This window comes from Cheilinus undulatus, linkage group 23 (genome assembly GCF_018320785.1).
Source record: "Cheilinus undulatus linkage group 23, ASM1832078v1, whole genome shotgun sequence".
In the NCBI taxonomy this organism is placed as follows: domain Eukaryota; kingdom Metazoa; phylum Chordata; class Actinopteri; order Labriformes; family Labridae; genus Cheilinus; species Cheilinus undulatus.
Window position 1 is genome coordinate 11,803,972 of NC_054887.1, and position 15,815 is coordinate 11,819,786.

At 41.1% G+C, this 15,815-nt stretch overlaps 1 protein-coding gene across 2 annotated transcripts; it reads right to left on the reverse strand.

The window, feature by feature from the left end:
- Positions 1-1,972: 1,972 nt before the first annotated feature.
- LOC121505601 (NXPE family member 3-like) lies at positions 1,973-15,499 on the reverse strand. 2 transcript variants are annotated; one of them, XM_041781057.1, is made up of 7 exons: positions 15,377-15,499; positions 13,688-13,823; positions 9,481-9,915; positions 7,551-7,846; positions 7,237-7,307; positions 5,314-5,520; positions 1,973-4,620 (listed from the first exon to the last, which is right to left on the reverse strand). In XM_041781057.1, the coding sequence occupies exons 2-7, from the start codon at positions 13,802-13,804 to the stop codon at positions 4,058-4,060; spliced, it is 1,689 nt and encodes a 562-aa protein (XP_041636991.1). In that variant the 5' UTR covers positions 13,805-13,823; positions 15,377-15,499; the 3' UTR covers positions 1,973-4,057. The 2 variants fall into 2 exon arrangements, with proteins under 2 accessions (XP_041636991.1, XP_041636990.1); XM_041781056.1 differs by having other exon boundaries at positions 7,216-7,307.
- Between the last annotated feature and the right edge of the window lie 316 nt (positions 15,500-15,815).

Here is a 15,815-nt window from a genome sequence, read left to right on the forward strand (position 1 = left end):
CATGGACAAAACTTCTGATACACTTACATCAAAGAAAGTAAAAAAACAATGGTCACTGAAATAACGTGGAACTGCCAAGACTGATAACAAATAAACATTTACTGAAAATTGACTAATGAAAATCAGACATTGCTTTTGAATTACGGTTCAGAATGCCTTGATAATCTTGAGATGTCATTGCACCCAGCACAGATTGAAGACACCCTCTGCCAGATGCAGCAAAGCAGCCCCAGAACATAACTGAGTAGCTACAGTGTTCTTTTCTTAAAGTTATATAAAGAAAAATTATATCATACTCAAGCAAAACAAGAATATCATGTGCCGTACCTCAGCAGCGACTCATCTGGAGGGAACACTAGAGGGGAAAACTTTGATGTGGTACGCATCCAAAATATAAAAACTTGCAATAAAAGAGTTGAAGTTCTAGGTTCGTTTTGTGAGTTTGTGACAACCTGTCTTAAGAAGAAACATCACAAAGGCATAAAGGTTTAGATAAGGACCTCCCTTATCTTGAAAAAACAGGAACTTGAATGTGAGACAAGGAGGGGAGCCTTCTGTCAGTTGTACAAACATAGAATGCAAGAGGAGAGTGAATGAAGAAGAAGAATGGGGAAGGAGCAAGACAATGCTAAACCAAACACTGCATCCGTCACAACAGCATGCCCTCACAGTAGATGGGCCCAGGTGCTGAACTGGCCTGCCTGTAATCCAGTCACCAGTAGAAAACATCTGGTGTATCATGAAATGAAAAATCCAGGACGTTTACAGACTGTTGTTGAAATAGATAGTAGATAGTTTATTTATTGTCATTGCATAGTAAAAGTACAATGAAATTTTGTCTGGCTGTCCCCTCTGTAGCAGCAAACACAGCAGTGGTTAGAAATCCTCATGTATTTATTATAGTATCTTCTGCTAGTCTCTTAGAAATAAGAGGGGATGCTATGTAATGGTAGACAAGGCTTTGTCCCAACTTTTTGAAATGTCTTGCTACAATGACATTTAAAATGATCTGATATTTTTCTTGAAATGGTAACATGTTTCATTTTCAACATCATCATAAATTTTACACAACGCCCCAACTTTTTTGGAATTTAGGTTGTAAATATGTGACAGTTAAGTTTTCACTAATTCTCAAAGATCTTAGAAATAAAATCCAACTAAAGTTAATATTAAGATTTTCAGCAGCTGTCATTTTCAATTCAACTATCTGAACTGCTGTCACAGTCAGCAGTCAGCAGCAGGAGTTTCTATTGGAGTTATGGTAGCCACCCAAAATTCCTGGCTACCAATACTCCATGACGACAAAAGAACACTCCAGAAACTCCAAAAAAGTATATGTCGGGGGATGAATACAGTTTTTTCCCCCCAAAAGTACTGAACATCCCCCTGGAGTTCTGTTAAATCCATCATCAGGAAATGGAAGGAATATGGCACATGTGAAAAATCTGCCTTGATCAAGCCGCCCTCACAAACTGAGTGACCGGGCAAGAAGGAGACTAGTAAGAGAGACAACCAAGACACCTATGACTACTCTGAAGGAGTTACAAGATTCAGCAGCTGAGATGGGAGAAACTCTGCATACAACTTTTGCCCAGGTTCTTCACCAGCTAAAGATTTACGGGAGAGTGGCAAAGAGGAAGCCACTATTGAATAAAACTCATTAAAGCTGGACTAGAGTTCACCTAAAGGCACGTGGGAGACTCCATGGTCCAGTGGAGGTCCGAGTCAAAGTCAAGGGTCAGATCTCAGTCCAATAGTGGCTGGACTATTTCTTTTCAATAAGTGTATTTATTTGTTTGCACATATAATACACATTAATCATTTTAATACTCTGGTACAACCTTCACAAGAAAAGAGTAAAAAACAGGAATATACGATTGTGTACAGTAGGCGAGGTAGGAAACCCAAGGAGTGCTTAGAGTTAAACCTCACCTACCTCAGTAATTTTGTTTTATATACCGGCCTACATAGATTCATATATCTGTGCATACAGTTCATCCAGACAGTAATCACAACGCTTCACTTTTCCACATTTTATGTTACACCCTTATTTCAAAATGTATCAAATTAATTTAATTTAATTTTTTACCTCAAAATTCTACACTCAATATCCCCTAATGACAATGTGAAAAAAAAGTTTAAAACTTTTGAAAATGTGTTAAAAAGAAAAAAAACAAAAACATAGCATGTACATAATTATTCACATTATTTGCTCAATACTTTGTTCAAGCACCTTTGGCAGCAATGACAGCCTAAAGTCTTATTGAGTGCAATGCTACAAGGCTGACTCACCTATTTTTGGGCCGTTTCTCCCATTCTTCTATGCAGGACCTCTCAAGTTCCATTAGGTTGGGAGTGGAGCATTGGCCTACAGCCATTTTCAGGTCTCTCCAGAGCTGTTTAGTCGGGTTCAAGTCTGGGCTCTGGCTGGACCACTCTAAGACATTCAGAGTTGTCCCTGAGTCACTCCTTTATCATCTTGGCTGTGTGCTTAGGGACATTGTCCTGTTGGAAGATGAACCTTCGCCCATCAGTCATCAAGGATGTCTCATTACATTGCTGTATTCATCTTTCCCTCAGTCTTAAGTCTCCCAGTTCTTACTGTCGCAAAACATCCCCACAGCATGATGCTGCCACCACCATGCTTCACTGTAGGTATTAAAGCATGTTAAGTTCTTGTTAAAGAGCTGACCACCTCAGTGTCTCAAATTAAAGAGCTGATGACAATTGAAGCACTGTTTGAGGATTTAATTCCATCCAAACCATGGTTTCTGTGTCAACAAAACAATTAAAGTAATAGGTTAACATAAGTTTGAACAATCAATTTCTAATTTGTATAATTAACAAAAAAATAGTAAAGAAAATGCAGTCAAACAAAGAAACAGTTTTACATGCTCAAGGATGCATGGCTGGGGAGTGGATGGAGATCAGAGAGACCTCTGTATGACTGTGCTGGGCTTTTAATGCTGGCTGCAGGCACAACTGTGTTCCTGACACACCTGTCAGCAATTATTGCTCCTTTCAGAGCTGTACCATTATTGGCCACCAGATGTCGCCATTTTGACAGCATGGGAGAATTCACAACAGTAGGGATGGTATTGACCAGGTAATGAGTGGTGCCTGAACCAAGACCAGAGAATTTTGTTTCTCATGGTCTGAGAGTCCTTCAGGTGAACTCCAGGCAGGCTTTCACATGCCTTTCACTGAGGAGTTGCTTCTGTCCTGCCATACAGCCTGACTGGTGGAGTGCTTCTAGTGTAAATATCCTTCTAGAAGGAGCTCTGTCAGAGTGACCATCACGTTCATGGTCACCTCCCTGACTAAGGCCTTTCTATCTGGATCGCTCAGATTGGCAGGGCGGCCATCTGTAGGACGAGTCCTGGTGGTTTCAAACTCCTTCCATTTACGGATGATGAAAACCACTTTGTTCATTGGGACCTTCAATGCTGCAGACATTTTTCTGTACCCTTCCCAAGATCTATGCCTCCATAAAATCCTCTCTTGGAGGTCTACAGACGATTCCTTTGACTTCATGGCTTGGTTCGTGTGCTGACATGCACTGTCAACTATGGGACATTTTATAGACAAGTATGTGCCTTTCCAAATCATGTCCAATCAACTGAATTTACAGGTGGACTCCAATCAAGTTAGAAATATCTTAAGGATGATTAGTAATGTTCTTGTGTTTCAAATACATGGGCCAGACGTGGCCATCGAACAGGCCGAGTGGATCTGGCACTGTGCAGTTCAAGGTTGCACCTGAGCTCAATTTTGAGTAGGTAGTGAGGTAAAAAATGAATTTAATCCATTATTGAATAAGGCTGTAGCATCAAAATGTGGATAGAGTGAAGCATTATGAATACTCTCTGGATGCACTGTTTGCATACATATATACACATACAGATGTATAAACAAATACACATACATATATATACCAACATAAACCTGTAAGGCATACATGGGAAATGCATAATTAACATGTTATTAAATATCCTTTAAATCTGATCAAATATTAAAAATTTGATCATTAGTATTACATTGTCATCACGATTTTCATTTACGATGTTTTTTTTTTCTTTTGAGGGCATACATACGACAAGAGAACGTCAATCATATTCTTAATTATGGGATGTCTTGGGTGAATGTCATGTGGTAGGTGATAGGCTTGAACCATATCCCATGCATCAACTAGTTGCACATGAAGTCCTTTGAACATAGCTCTGAGCACCTTGTTCAACTGAATTGAGAACCAGTCGCTGTTGCTTGCCACTGAAGCAATGTGCACATCTTGGAGGGTGCCAGTCTTGATGACCACCAGTGTTCCTGGAGCCCTGTTCAACAGACGAACCACCGCCCTGCGGATGCTCTGAAGCCGTCTGATGTAGATCTCTATTGGGAAAGTGCTAAAGTGGGCAAAGATACCAATAACTACAACGGTGTTGGGACCACCAACAAGAGCATCAAGTTCATTGGCAATGTAGCTCTCCTTGCTGGTTGGCATTATGGTGATGCGAAGAGGAAGGCCGTGGATGCGGTATGTTACTAAGATGTCCTTTGCACTGTCCCATATCATGAAAGGTCCTGCTTGCTTTGGACTGTTGAGGTCTACCGTTTTAGCATCTGAAAGTACGAGAGAATTAACATATTAAGCGTGTGATATGAATAAAATCAAACATCCCCGCTGATCAGTAGCCTTGTAGAGCCCATGGATTGGCCATATTCTATGTTTGTCATCAGGCAGATCCATCTTGAAAAGCTCCAATCTGTTACGATTGTGCCAAATTTGAGAACAGACCAGACAAGTCAGAGTTATTTGAGGAGAATGAGGGGGTAGCTACAAGTGGGATTCAATTTTGCTGCAAGCTGTAAAAAAAATGGCAACCGTTATATGAATTAGCTTAGACACAGCTGAAGTACAGCAGGTCAGGTCAGGTATGGGAGCATTTGCACGTCTGGTACTTCACTACATCAACCTTAGTCCTGTACTGCTCTGGCCATCCTCCAGGAATCCCTCTTATGCTACCCCCTCCATGATGTACATGGTAGCCCCTGGCATCTGGACCAACCCACAAGGTCCTGGCCTTTGGAAAGCGTGCCAAGTGCCTATAAAAGCTCAGCTGCCGTTCCTACATCAAGCAGCTAACCCTTACCATCCCCACTCTCCTAAGAATGTCAGTATAAGACAGAATGTTCCACAAATCACCCTCTGAGAGATTTTTTCAAACTATCTGCCCTTCCCAAACTCAGACTGTGGGATCTTGCCCAGACTTGTGAAACAGTCTATCTGGTGTGTTAGGTTACTTGATCAACTACCTGGCAGTGCATCATCGAGGAACTCATACCACTGTCTGATGGTGGAGTCTCCGTACAGGTGGACCATTTTGCCTTTCAGACACTCACTGATGGCAGAGGCGTTTTTGAATTGTCTGACTTTGGTGTCCCCTAGTGATCGCCACACACCCTGGTAGTAATAACCAGAGAGCCCAGACTTCTCACTGCCTTGATCAGTCCTGGGTTGTCCTGAGAAGAATTGATAAGAATATTAACACACCAACGGTAAAGTATTGTGGTGGCAGCACAATGATTTGGGGCTGTTTTTCTTGAGCTGCCACCCTAGCCTCTAATCCTGTCCCCAACATTAATCCATGTTTATCAGTTAACCATACCCTACTAACTAGTTCGCTAAACCTCTCCATGGATTTTGCACAAAAAGTTAAGAAATGTATGTTTGATAGATTATTTCCTGGTTGTAACAAGGCAGTAATGGTTCCCACATCCTCAGCTCTGCTGCTCATTCCATAAATGCATGTTCCTTACAAATGTGGCACTATTTAAAAGGGACATAGACAGGCTTTCCAATGGTATAAGATTTATTTCCAAGAAGCATTGTCACAACAGAGAAATAATCTACCAATCATTTCCTTCCTTTTTGTGCCGGGTTTGTATCTTTTTGTTGGTTTCGACTGTGTTTGTGTTTACTCTTTATCATAATGGCATCTAAACATGCTAAAATGATGTTTCAAAAATGGGTCATCAGCCGTTCTCTTCTGCGTTCAGTCTCCCAACCAGAAGTTTGGGAGCTGCCTTATGTCAAATGTGGAAGTGATTCCTGCATAGAGCCCATTATGCTCCACTTGTGCAGCATAATGTGATTACGGAATAGCCTGCAACTGGCTGACAGACCCTCACAAAGGGAAAACAATAGGATGGTTAGCATTCGGGTTAGCATTCAAGCTAGCGGTAATAAATTACCAAATTCGGTTAAAATTGATTTAAAAAAGACGTTCAATATCGGGTTTACGAGTGTGGATTTAACCATTAAAGTCCCCAAAAGTCACACGAGTTTCAGGCTCACTGAAAATGCTGCCCACGGGATACAAAGGCATCAATAGTGTAAATGCGAAGGAACAATAGCTTCAAGAGGAAAAACAAGAAAGAGGCAACGATGTATGGTTCAAAAGTTACTCAGCTCTTGATTAACTGTGTCACTTCTTGTTGTGTACTACAGCGCCAGTCTGGAAAGCATTTTAACGCTCACATTCAGAGAGAAACTGTCAAGCAGCCACTTTTCTTTGCTGCTGCAGTGGGACCTTTGGTTCTTCTTTGCTGCATTAAAAATGCTAGCCCGCGCATGCAGTGCTTTCTGGCAGTGAAGATGAATTGATTACCGGTTTATAGCACTAACATTTAGCATTGCTAAACGTAGCTAAATATGAAGCTAAACCAAATGGTATCGGATCGGTGCATAAATTCATTTACTCACTGATACCAATACCTGCATTTTAAGTGGTTTTGGATATATTTCTGATACTGGTATAGGAATCGGAACAACCCTTTTTGACAGACCATTTTGGCCGTGAAACTGTCAAATTTTTGCATCCACCCGCCCTTGTTCTTTTTGGATGGTGTGCATATTTATGCAACCATTTAAAATTATTATTACTTTTTTTTCCTCTTAAAGATTGTGTTTTTTTTTTGTATGTCCTAAAGGTAACATTTAGGATGGAAAAAAAAAATCTGATATGACATCCCATGGCCTTGTTTCTCATGTCACAAAAACGTGGCCTTTTAACAGGGCAGTGTAGACTTTTTAGGGCTGCTGTATATTCTTGGCAGCAAATAATAAGCCTAACAAGAAAAGTCTTTAAAGTTTGAACTGCCCACTATTGATGAATGGATTAAAACTGTAGAGATTTATATGATGGAAACGTTTACCTTTTTCCTCAGAGGGCTCACCTTTCCTTTGTGGCAACACAGTGACACTGGCAGGTCCTGCAGCCTTGATGGAGACTTTCATGTTGATGTTCCTGAATAAAACCTCACGTTAAATAATGTCTTTTCTGACACATTAACATAATCGCTGTCAAGAATTAATTACTCAAAAGTGAATGCTTTTTTAACATTCAGTTAGCTTGCTTCTGTATTTGGGCTTTAAAGATACTTAAACTTAAATGTGTGCAACTATAAACTAGACTACATAGTAAGCTCTAATATTCATACCTATTCAATTCAAGACTGGATTAAAAGCAAACTTTCTAATATTCCCTCACCTTTGAAAGAGCTTCTTCTCTTTGGCTGTGAGTACATTCATATATCCTGTTTTCGTGTGGCTAACCCTGGCATCGCAGCTCAGGTTTTTCGGCTTATAGCAGAACCAAGGGTCACCAGTACGGAGGTCAGTGAAGTTGCATTGTGTCTGGTTGGTTTGACGCAAACAAACATTACAGTTTGTATTTTCAGAGATGGACCCTGAGCGGAAGACACTGTTGAAGATGATCCTGTCGGGATGTTCTCTGTTCAGCCTGCGCAGAACTGTGACAGCCATGCTGGGGTGAACAAGTGTCACCTGGAAGAACAAAAAGAGGAGTTTTTAGGATATGGCAAACAGTCTTGTGCCTGATATTCATTAGCTGTAGCTGAAAACAGTGTTTCCAAGAGAATGAGATAGATTTTTTTGGTGTCAGTTGCTGCTGTCAGGCTGCAACAAGGGCTACAGCCTCTGCATGTGTCAGTGAGAAAGTGTAAAATATTTGATATTTAAAATGTCATCAGTTAAAATTTTATTTCATAAATTCATTATTCAACAATGATATATATATAAAATCAGTGGAAAAAAATAAAAAGTCAAAATGTTTTTGACATGTAAGGGTTTAAATGAGGATCAGATGCCATTCATCCAATCAGAATTTTCTGGCTCTGCTGTCGCTGGGCAAGATAATTCTATATCAACAGATAGACTATCTCAAATATCCATGTTATGGAATACAGGAGCATGTAAAATAGATTATGTAAAGTTAATTTTGTTCCTGCTACTTACTTCAAAAAGTTAAAACTTTTGTAATTTCTGGCTTAATCTCAAACAAAGTGTAATATTCCAAGCTTTTTTTTTAATGTTTTGATCTTGATGATTACAGCTTACATCTCATGAAAGTCAACAATTGTTGTGACAATGCTTTTTTGGCAATAAAAGGTCTGTTTATTACCCTTTTAAATGGTGCCACATTTGTAAGGACCATGCATGTGTGGGATGAGCAGCAGAGCTGAGTATGTTGGTTATACCAATTGAAAATTTGCCAAACCTTCTCTGCCAATGCCAAACAGCTGATTCTGCCATTGACTCTTGTTTGGTGTTTGGTGGATTGGATGATAGAAGTCTGAAGAAACAAGACATATTGGCAATCTAACAATTATTCATTTAACAAACAGGAGCCTCAGTAGCGTGTGGAAGAACTATACACAACCACGACTGCATGGTACCTTCACCTCATGTCGGTCACCAGCCTGGTCACACACTGCTGTGGGATGGCATCCCATTCTTCAACCAGCATTTGTCACAAGTCTGCCAGTGCAGTTGTGTTGGTCACTCTGGCATGAACTGCACACCCAAGCAGATCCCACAAGTATTCAGTGGGGTTGGGGTCAGGACTGCTGGCAGGACATTCCAACCTCTCCACTCCCGAATTCTGGAGGTAGTCTCTGATAAATAGTAGTCACCATTGTTTACCGGTTTGCAGTACAACTCAACCCTACCAGAAGCTTACCTCTCTTTCTCCTCAAATGATCCTGACTGGTATTTCTGATTTATGGTTTTAGAGGGAGCATGTTTTTAAATGTCAAGATTTGCCAAAATACAATACGATTTTCAAACTTCAAGAGTCTGAAGGGCTGCATGGAGGGGCAGGGGTCAGCACGGTTGCCTTACAGCAGGAAGGCTCCTGGTTTACTTTCCAGTCAGGGCTTTTCTGTGTGGAGTTTGCACGTTCTCCCCCAGTATTTATTTTGCTCTATTTGGTAGAAATTTCAGTCTGCTGAGCAATTTAATTTGCACTTTTGATTCAGTAATGACACCAATTACAAATAAAAATTAAATAAAAACACAGTTTTCATTGCAGGCTACTCAAGGAACCCTTACTATTGTGGGCCTGTGTAATCAGTACCCTACCCCCCCCCCCCCGTGCTATGCCCATGTGTGAGCTTCACCTCCACCTGTGCTCTTCCTTCCCAGAGTAAACTGAACACAGCAGAGTAGGAGCCATTCAGGTGATCCAGCACTCGTCCGGCCACACCAGCTTCAAGTGTCCTGTTGTGCAACCATGCAATTAAGAAATCTCCTCCATACTCCTTGGCCTTTCCACGGAAGTCATACATTTGTATCATAACCTCCAGCTGATCTCCCACATGCCACTCTCCTCCACCTTTCCTAGGAAGCATGGTGAAAGTGCTGTGAGAAGGATCACTCGTCTGATTCAATGAAAGAGGAGTGGGCAAAAGTGGAGTTTTAGGCCAGGCGATGGAGTCCAATAAGAGACGTTCCTCCTCAGCATCTGCAGGAGACAGTGGCTTGAAGGTGCAGAAGTCATCAGGCATGCTAGGAGCAGAGGTTCCTTTCTTGACAAAGTTTTCTGCACATTTTATCTGGCATGGGGTTTAGAAAAACAGAGATTAATTAAGTGAAAATTGTCAAAAATCTACAACAATTACTTCTGTTACAAAACTAAAACAATAAATCATCATGCAGATCTTATTTCCCTGCTTGTAAGTTAACTTTATAAGGAAAGACAAACACCTGAAGAGAGGTCCATACAGCTTTGAATAATGTTACTTCAATAGCTAAATAACTGTTGTAGTTAATTATTGACGATATCAGTGCATGTGTGTTTTATCAGCAGCAATGATGCTAACGCCATGTCTATAACTGTTACCTCATTTTGGAGTTAAACTATTTTTGGGATCTAATGTTTATAGTATTTATTTGTGTCATTTTTAAACCACTTTTCCTACCCAATTTAGCCACTTTATTTGCCACTTTTCATCAGTTGCGTGCAGTTGCAATTACCCCATTTTCATTAATAATAATAATAATATCTTGAATTTATATAGGGCCTTTCAAGAAACCCAAGGACGCTTTACAGGAACATATAGACATGGACAAACTATGTGTGGGGTAGGATGAGTGTAAGGGGTGGTTTAGTGAAGACTGTAGGCTGTGGTGAACAGGTGGTGCTTGAGACGTTTTTTTGAAAATGTCCAGAGATGGAGCGCTACGAATGTCTGCAGGAATAGTGTTCCAGAGGTTGGGAGCTGCAGCACTGAAGGCTCTGTCTCCAAAGATTCGGAGTTTGGTTTTGGGCATGGAAAGTAGGCCAGTGTCTGAAGATCGAAGGTTGCGGGATGGTGTGTATGGATGGAGGAGATCAGAAAGGTGCTGGGGAGCCAGAGCATGAAGAGATTTGTATGTGAGGAGGAGGACTTTGTAGTTGATACGGGACTTGATAGGGAGCCAGTGAAGGTGGATGAGGGTCGGAGTGATGTGTTGCCAGGGTCGAGTGCGGGTGAGAACTTTAGCTGCAGTGTTTTGGACGTATTGAAGCCTGTCCAGGGTTTTGCTGGGAACTCCAGACAGGACTCCATTACAGTGGTCCAGGCGGGAGGTTATGGGAGCATGAATGAGTGTTTCAGCCACAGAATCAGGGAGTGATGGTCGGAGTCTGGAGATGTTCTTGAGATGATAGAAGGCAGATTTGGTGACGGACTTTATGTGGGACTGGAAGGAGAGGGTGGAGTCCAGGATGACGCCCAGGTTTCGGACCTCGGAGGACGGACAGATGGAGGTCCCGTCCACATCGAGCATGAGATCTCCAACCTTCTGCAGCAGCGCTTTGGGGGCCACCACCATGAGCTCTGTTTAATTGCTGTTGAGTTTGAGTTGGTTAGAGGTCATCCAGGCTTTGATGTTGTGGAGGCAGTTTACCAGGGAGTGGGGAGGGAGCTGAGTGGATGGTTTGGTGCTGAGATAGAGTTGGGTGTCATCTGCATAAGAGTGAAAGCTGAGACCGTGTTTGTGAATAATCTGTCCAAGGGGAAGCATGTAGATGGTGAAAAGGAGAGGTCCAAGAACAGAGCCTTGAGGCACGCCCTGGTTAACTGGGGCGGGGGATGAGTGAGAGGTGCCGATGGTAACAAACTGTTTTCTTTGTGAGAGATATGAGTGAAACCAGGAGAGAGCTGTACCAGTGATGTCAAGATGGTGAGACAGGCGGTCAAGGAGGATGGTGTGGGATATTGTGTCGAAGGCAGCGGTTAGGTCAAGGAGAATGAGGAGGCTGATGTGTCCAGAATCTGCAGCTGTGAGGAGGTCATTGGTTATTTTGATAAGGGCGGTCTCAATGCTGTGGTGAGTGCGAAATCCTGATTGAAGAGGTTCATGGAGCTCACGGTTGGACATATGTTGCTGGAGTTGGGCAGCAACTGCTTTTTCGAGAATTTTGCTGATGAAGGGAAGGTTGGAGATCGGTAGATAGTTGGAGAGGTCCTCTGGGCCTGACCTGGGCTTCTTGATGATGGGGGTTACTGAGGCAGTTTTGAAGGATGAGGGGACAATTCCAGATGATAATGAGGTGTTGATTATGTCTACCATGATGGGGCACAGAACAGACAGAGATACTTTCACCAGTGGTGTGGGCATGGGGTCGAGGGAGCAGGTGGATGCCTTGGCCTTCTTGACCCATTCGGCCACTTGGAGAGTGTCCACGGGTGTGAAGCATTACTTATTCCAACCATTTTTTTCCACTTTAAAGCAATTTTTTGTCAATGTTAAACCCTTTCCACCACTTTTTCTGCTTGTTTTTGCCACTTCTAAATCAATTCAAGCCTCTGTTGGCTCATTATTGCCACTAGTAACCCCGATTCACCACTTTTTACGCCCATTTTTGCCCATTTTGACCATATTTCACTGTTCGTTATGCCCATTTTTTAACAGTTTAACGAATCCTGCCTATTTTTCTGCCTTGGTTTACCTGTTTTTTCCAGTTTAAACCACTTTGAAATCCAATTTCACCAGATTTTCCCCTCCATTTTTGCCACTTATAAACCAATTTCTGCCACTTTTTAACCCCCTTTTTATGCCTGTTTTTGCCAATTGAACCCATTTTTGCCATTTTTATCTAATTTTTGCCACTTCTAATCCATTTGTGCTACTTGTTTGCCATTTTAACACATTCTATAAATTTCTAACCCATTTTAATTCTGAGTTTAAGAAAAGAGGTTTTAATTGGTTGAGAAGGCAATTTACTTCATAAAAGAATAAAAATATATTTGTTCCTTAAGAGTGTTTATTGTTCAGGGTAAATATAAAAAAAATGTTATCACAGCTTTACTTTACAATGGTCCCCCAGTTTGGCTTGGCCTCTGAAAGCTCTCCCTCTTTATCCCCCTTATGGGTGGCCTTGTCTGCACATGACTTTTCTTAAATGTGCATGGCTGTGTTCAACCACCTTCAGGTACAGTGGGGGTCCAGTCTAAGGCTTTTGATAATGTAAATCACAGGATTTTATTAGACCATCTAAAAGCTACAGGGTTCAGTGGCAGAAGCCAAGCTGTTCAATCAGATGGTGGCACATCAGAGGTTCTACAAATCCTTTAGGGGGTTCCTCAAGGTTTAGTTTTGGGACCACTGTTATTTAAAGGTGACATATTTTATCCTCTTAAGACTAGTTTATATTGTTCTCAGAGGTCCCCAAAACATGCCTGCGAAGGCTGTTGCTGAAAAAACACTCCAGTAGAGGATTTTTGCATGTTTTTAAACCCCCCTCTGTTTCAGCCCTGCACAGAACAAGCTGTTGCTGTGTCTGTGGCTTTAAATATCACTGAGCTGTCTGACTGTGCCCCTGACCACACCCCTCTCAGGAAATGGATGTGGCTTAACGATGTGGCCAACTGAACCTGGGGGCGAGGCTTACTCCCCACATGACATTATGAGAGGAAAAAATCTGGGAAAAATCTGCTTGTTTTAGCACACATTTTCTGAAAGGTGGAGAAAAATCCAATACTGGAGTGTTTTTCAGCAACAAACTTCACAGGCATGTTTTGGGGACCGCTGAGAACAATATAAACTTGTCTTAAAAGGGTAAAATGCGTCCCCTTTAATGTTTTTAGACGATTTAGAATTTAATTCTTTTATATTTGTGCAACATTTATGGTAAACTTTTAAAAGCCTGGTGGGGCATTTGGTCCTGTTGTAATCATTTTAGGGTGCAGGGATGTAATGTAAGGGTGCTCCAGCAGTCCTATAAAGGATCTAAATTGCCTATGCATGAGAAATTTAAAGACAATTCATGTGTCCTGATCCAGTAACCATCAACCATTTTATAAGCTGTAGAACTTTTGTTCATTTTCAAACAGTTCCCACCTTCAGAAGGTCCATTAATCTTAGTATGAAGACAAACAGGGCCAGAGTAGAGAGAAGGAAAAAAACCCTTATAAGGTTCCCACTCCGTTTTCGTCTGATGAAACCTTTTGCCTTCATGGTGAGTCCTTTTCTTGTACTTGATTAAAACACATAAACGAGAAAGAGGGTGACTGATGCTTCACCAAGCCCTGCCTTCCTTGCTACACCTGTCAAGCTTTCGCACCTGTCATCTTGAAAATTAAGTTTTCACTTATATCAGTAAACAGCATTAAAAGGAAAACAATATAAAACCTAAAACCTATGCACCCCCCTTGGATGTTTTACCCTGTTATAGATTTTATAAGTCAGCCACGGTCAATATAATTAGGCTTTCTTGACTAAAAAAATACAAAAACCAAACTCTTTAATGTCAAAGTGAACTCAGGTTTTAACAAAGTGGCATCAATAAAAAAAGGATTGTAAGGTAAAATAAGTGACTGCATAAATATTGGCTGAATTAAATCAAAGTCCAGCCAAATGGTGCTAGTAGTCTTACCTGAGAGCAGCGATTGTCGTCACAGGAGTATAAAGACGCCTGTGGTTGGAAGGTCCAGTCATTGGTTAATCTGTATTCCTGGCTACCATTACACCATAAAGACACTCCAAAACCACTCCAAGCCACTCAGAAAAAAAAGGTTATTGAAAAGTTTAAGTCAGGGGATGGATACAAAATATGTCTAAGCAATGAACATTCCCTGGAGCTCAGTTAAATCCATCATCAAGAAATGGAAGGAATATTGCACTCTTGTGTAAATCTGCCTAGATCAGACTGTCCTCACAAACTGAGTGACTGTGCAAGAAGGAGACTAGTGAGAGAGACACCAAGACACCTGTGACTACTCTGAAGGAGTTACAAGCTTCAACAGCTGAGATCGAAGGACTCTGCGTACAACAACTGTTGCCCGGGTTCTTCACCAAAGTTTTATTGGAGAGTGGCAAAGAGAAAGCCACTGTTGACAAAAACTCAGATTGAATCTCAACTAGAGTTTTCTAAAAGGCATGCGGGAGACTCCATGGTCAAGTGGAAGAAAGGTCTTTATTCAAATGAGACCAAAATGGTGCTTTTTGGCCGTCAGACAAGACACCAACACTACACATCACCAAAAACACACCAACCCCACTGTGAAACACACTGGTGTCAGCATCACGCTGTGGGGATGCTTCTTGGCAGCAGGGCCAGGAGAGCTTGTGATTGCATCAAAGTACTAAAATCCTGGACGACAATCTTACTCAGTCTACAAGAGAACTACGGCTGGGGAGAAGATTTATTTTCCAGCAAGACCTGAAGCATACAGAACAGCCAAAGCTACACAGAAGACAACAGGTTTAAGGACAATAAGGTGGATGCTTTGAAGTTACCGAGGCAAAGCAGAGCATTAACATTATTTTGTGGAAATCTGTTTTCCTTTTGACATTAAAGAGGTTTCTAGGGTTTTTTTTTTGTCAAAAAGTCTAATTTATATTGACCCTGATTGATTTATAAAATCAACTGCAAATCATTCAAGGAGGTGAATACTTTATATAGGCATTGTATACAAAAAGGTCTACAATATACATGTGAAAGTTATGTTTAAAATATTATTTGCCAATGGAGTATTAACAGTTAAAAACCAATACCATGCATCTCTAAAAGAATATAATGGATCTTACCTCAGTAGAGATGATCTTCAAGAGAACATGATAAAATCTTGGTGTAATTTAGGGGAAACCCAAAAAACAAGAAAGTATCCGATTTGTTTGAATACAAAAATAAGCTGTCCTATGAGAGGCTTTTTTCCTCACTGACTCATTTACAGACAAACTCCAAACTAAACAAAACAGAAGCAGAGAGGTGTTCACGGTGCAACGTTCAAGTTCATGTGCCTCTGAGCCAGATTCAAGGCAGGATCCACTGCAGACTTAAAGCCAGTCTTTCATCAGTCTTGCTCAAACATTCACATATTTGCACAGCAGAAACATCTGGTTATTTATCAGAAAAGGAGAGATTATAACATAAATTTATGGGAAAGAAAAAACATAACAGAATAAAGACTTCTGAGGAGAGATACTTAAAGGCAATCAACAGTAAACTTAATAACCAGTGTTAATT

Bases quoted from the DNA above. Each gene is read 5' to 3' on its own strand.
- LOC121505601 (XM_041781056.1), bottom strand. From the start codon at position 13,804: ATGAAGGCAAAAGGTTTCATCAGACGAAAACGGAGTGGGAACCTTATA. The intron at 9,916-13,687 runs GTGGGAACTGTT...ACCCCATGCCAG, and splicing joins GATTAATGGACCTTCTGAAG to ATAAAATGTGCAGAAAACTT. The intron at 5,521-7,215 runs GTAAACGTTTCC...AATTCTTCTCAG, and splicing joins TGAGCCCTCTGAGGAAAAAG to GACAACCCAGGACTGATCAA.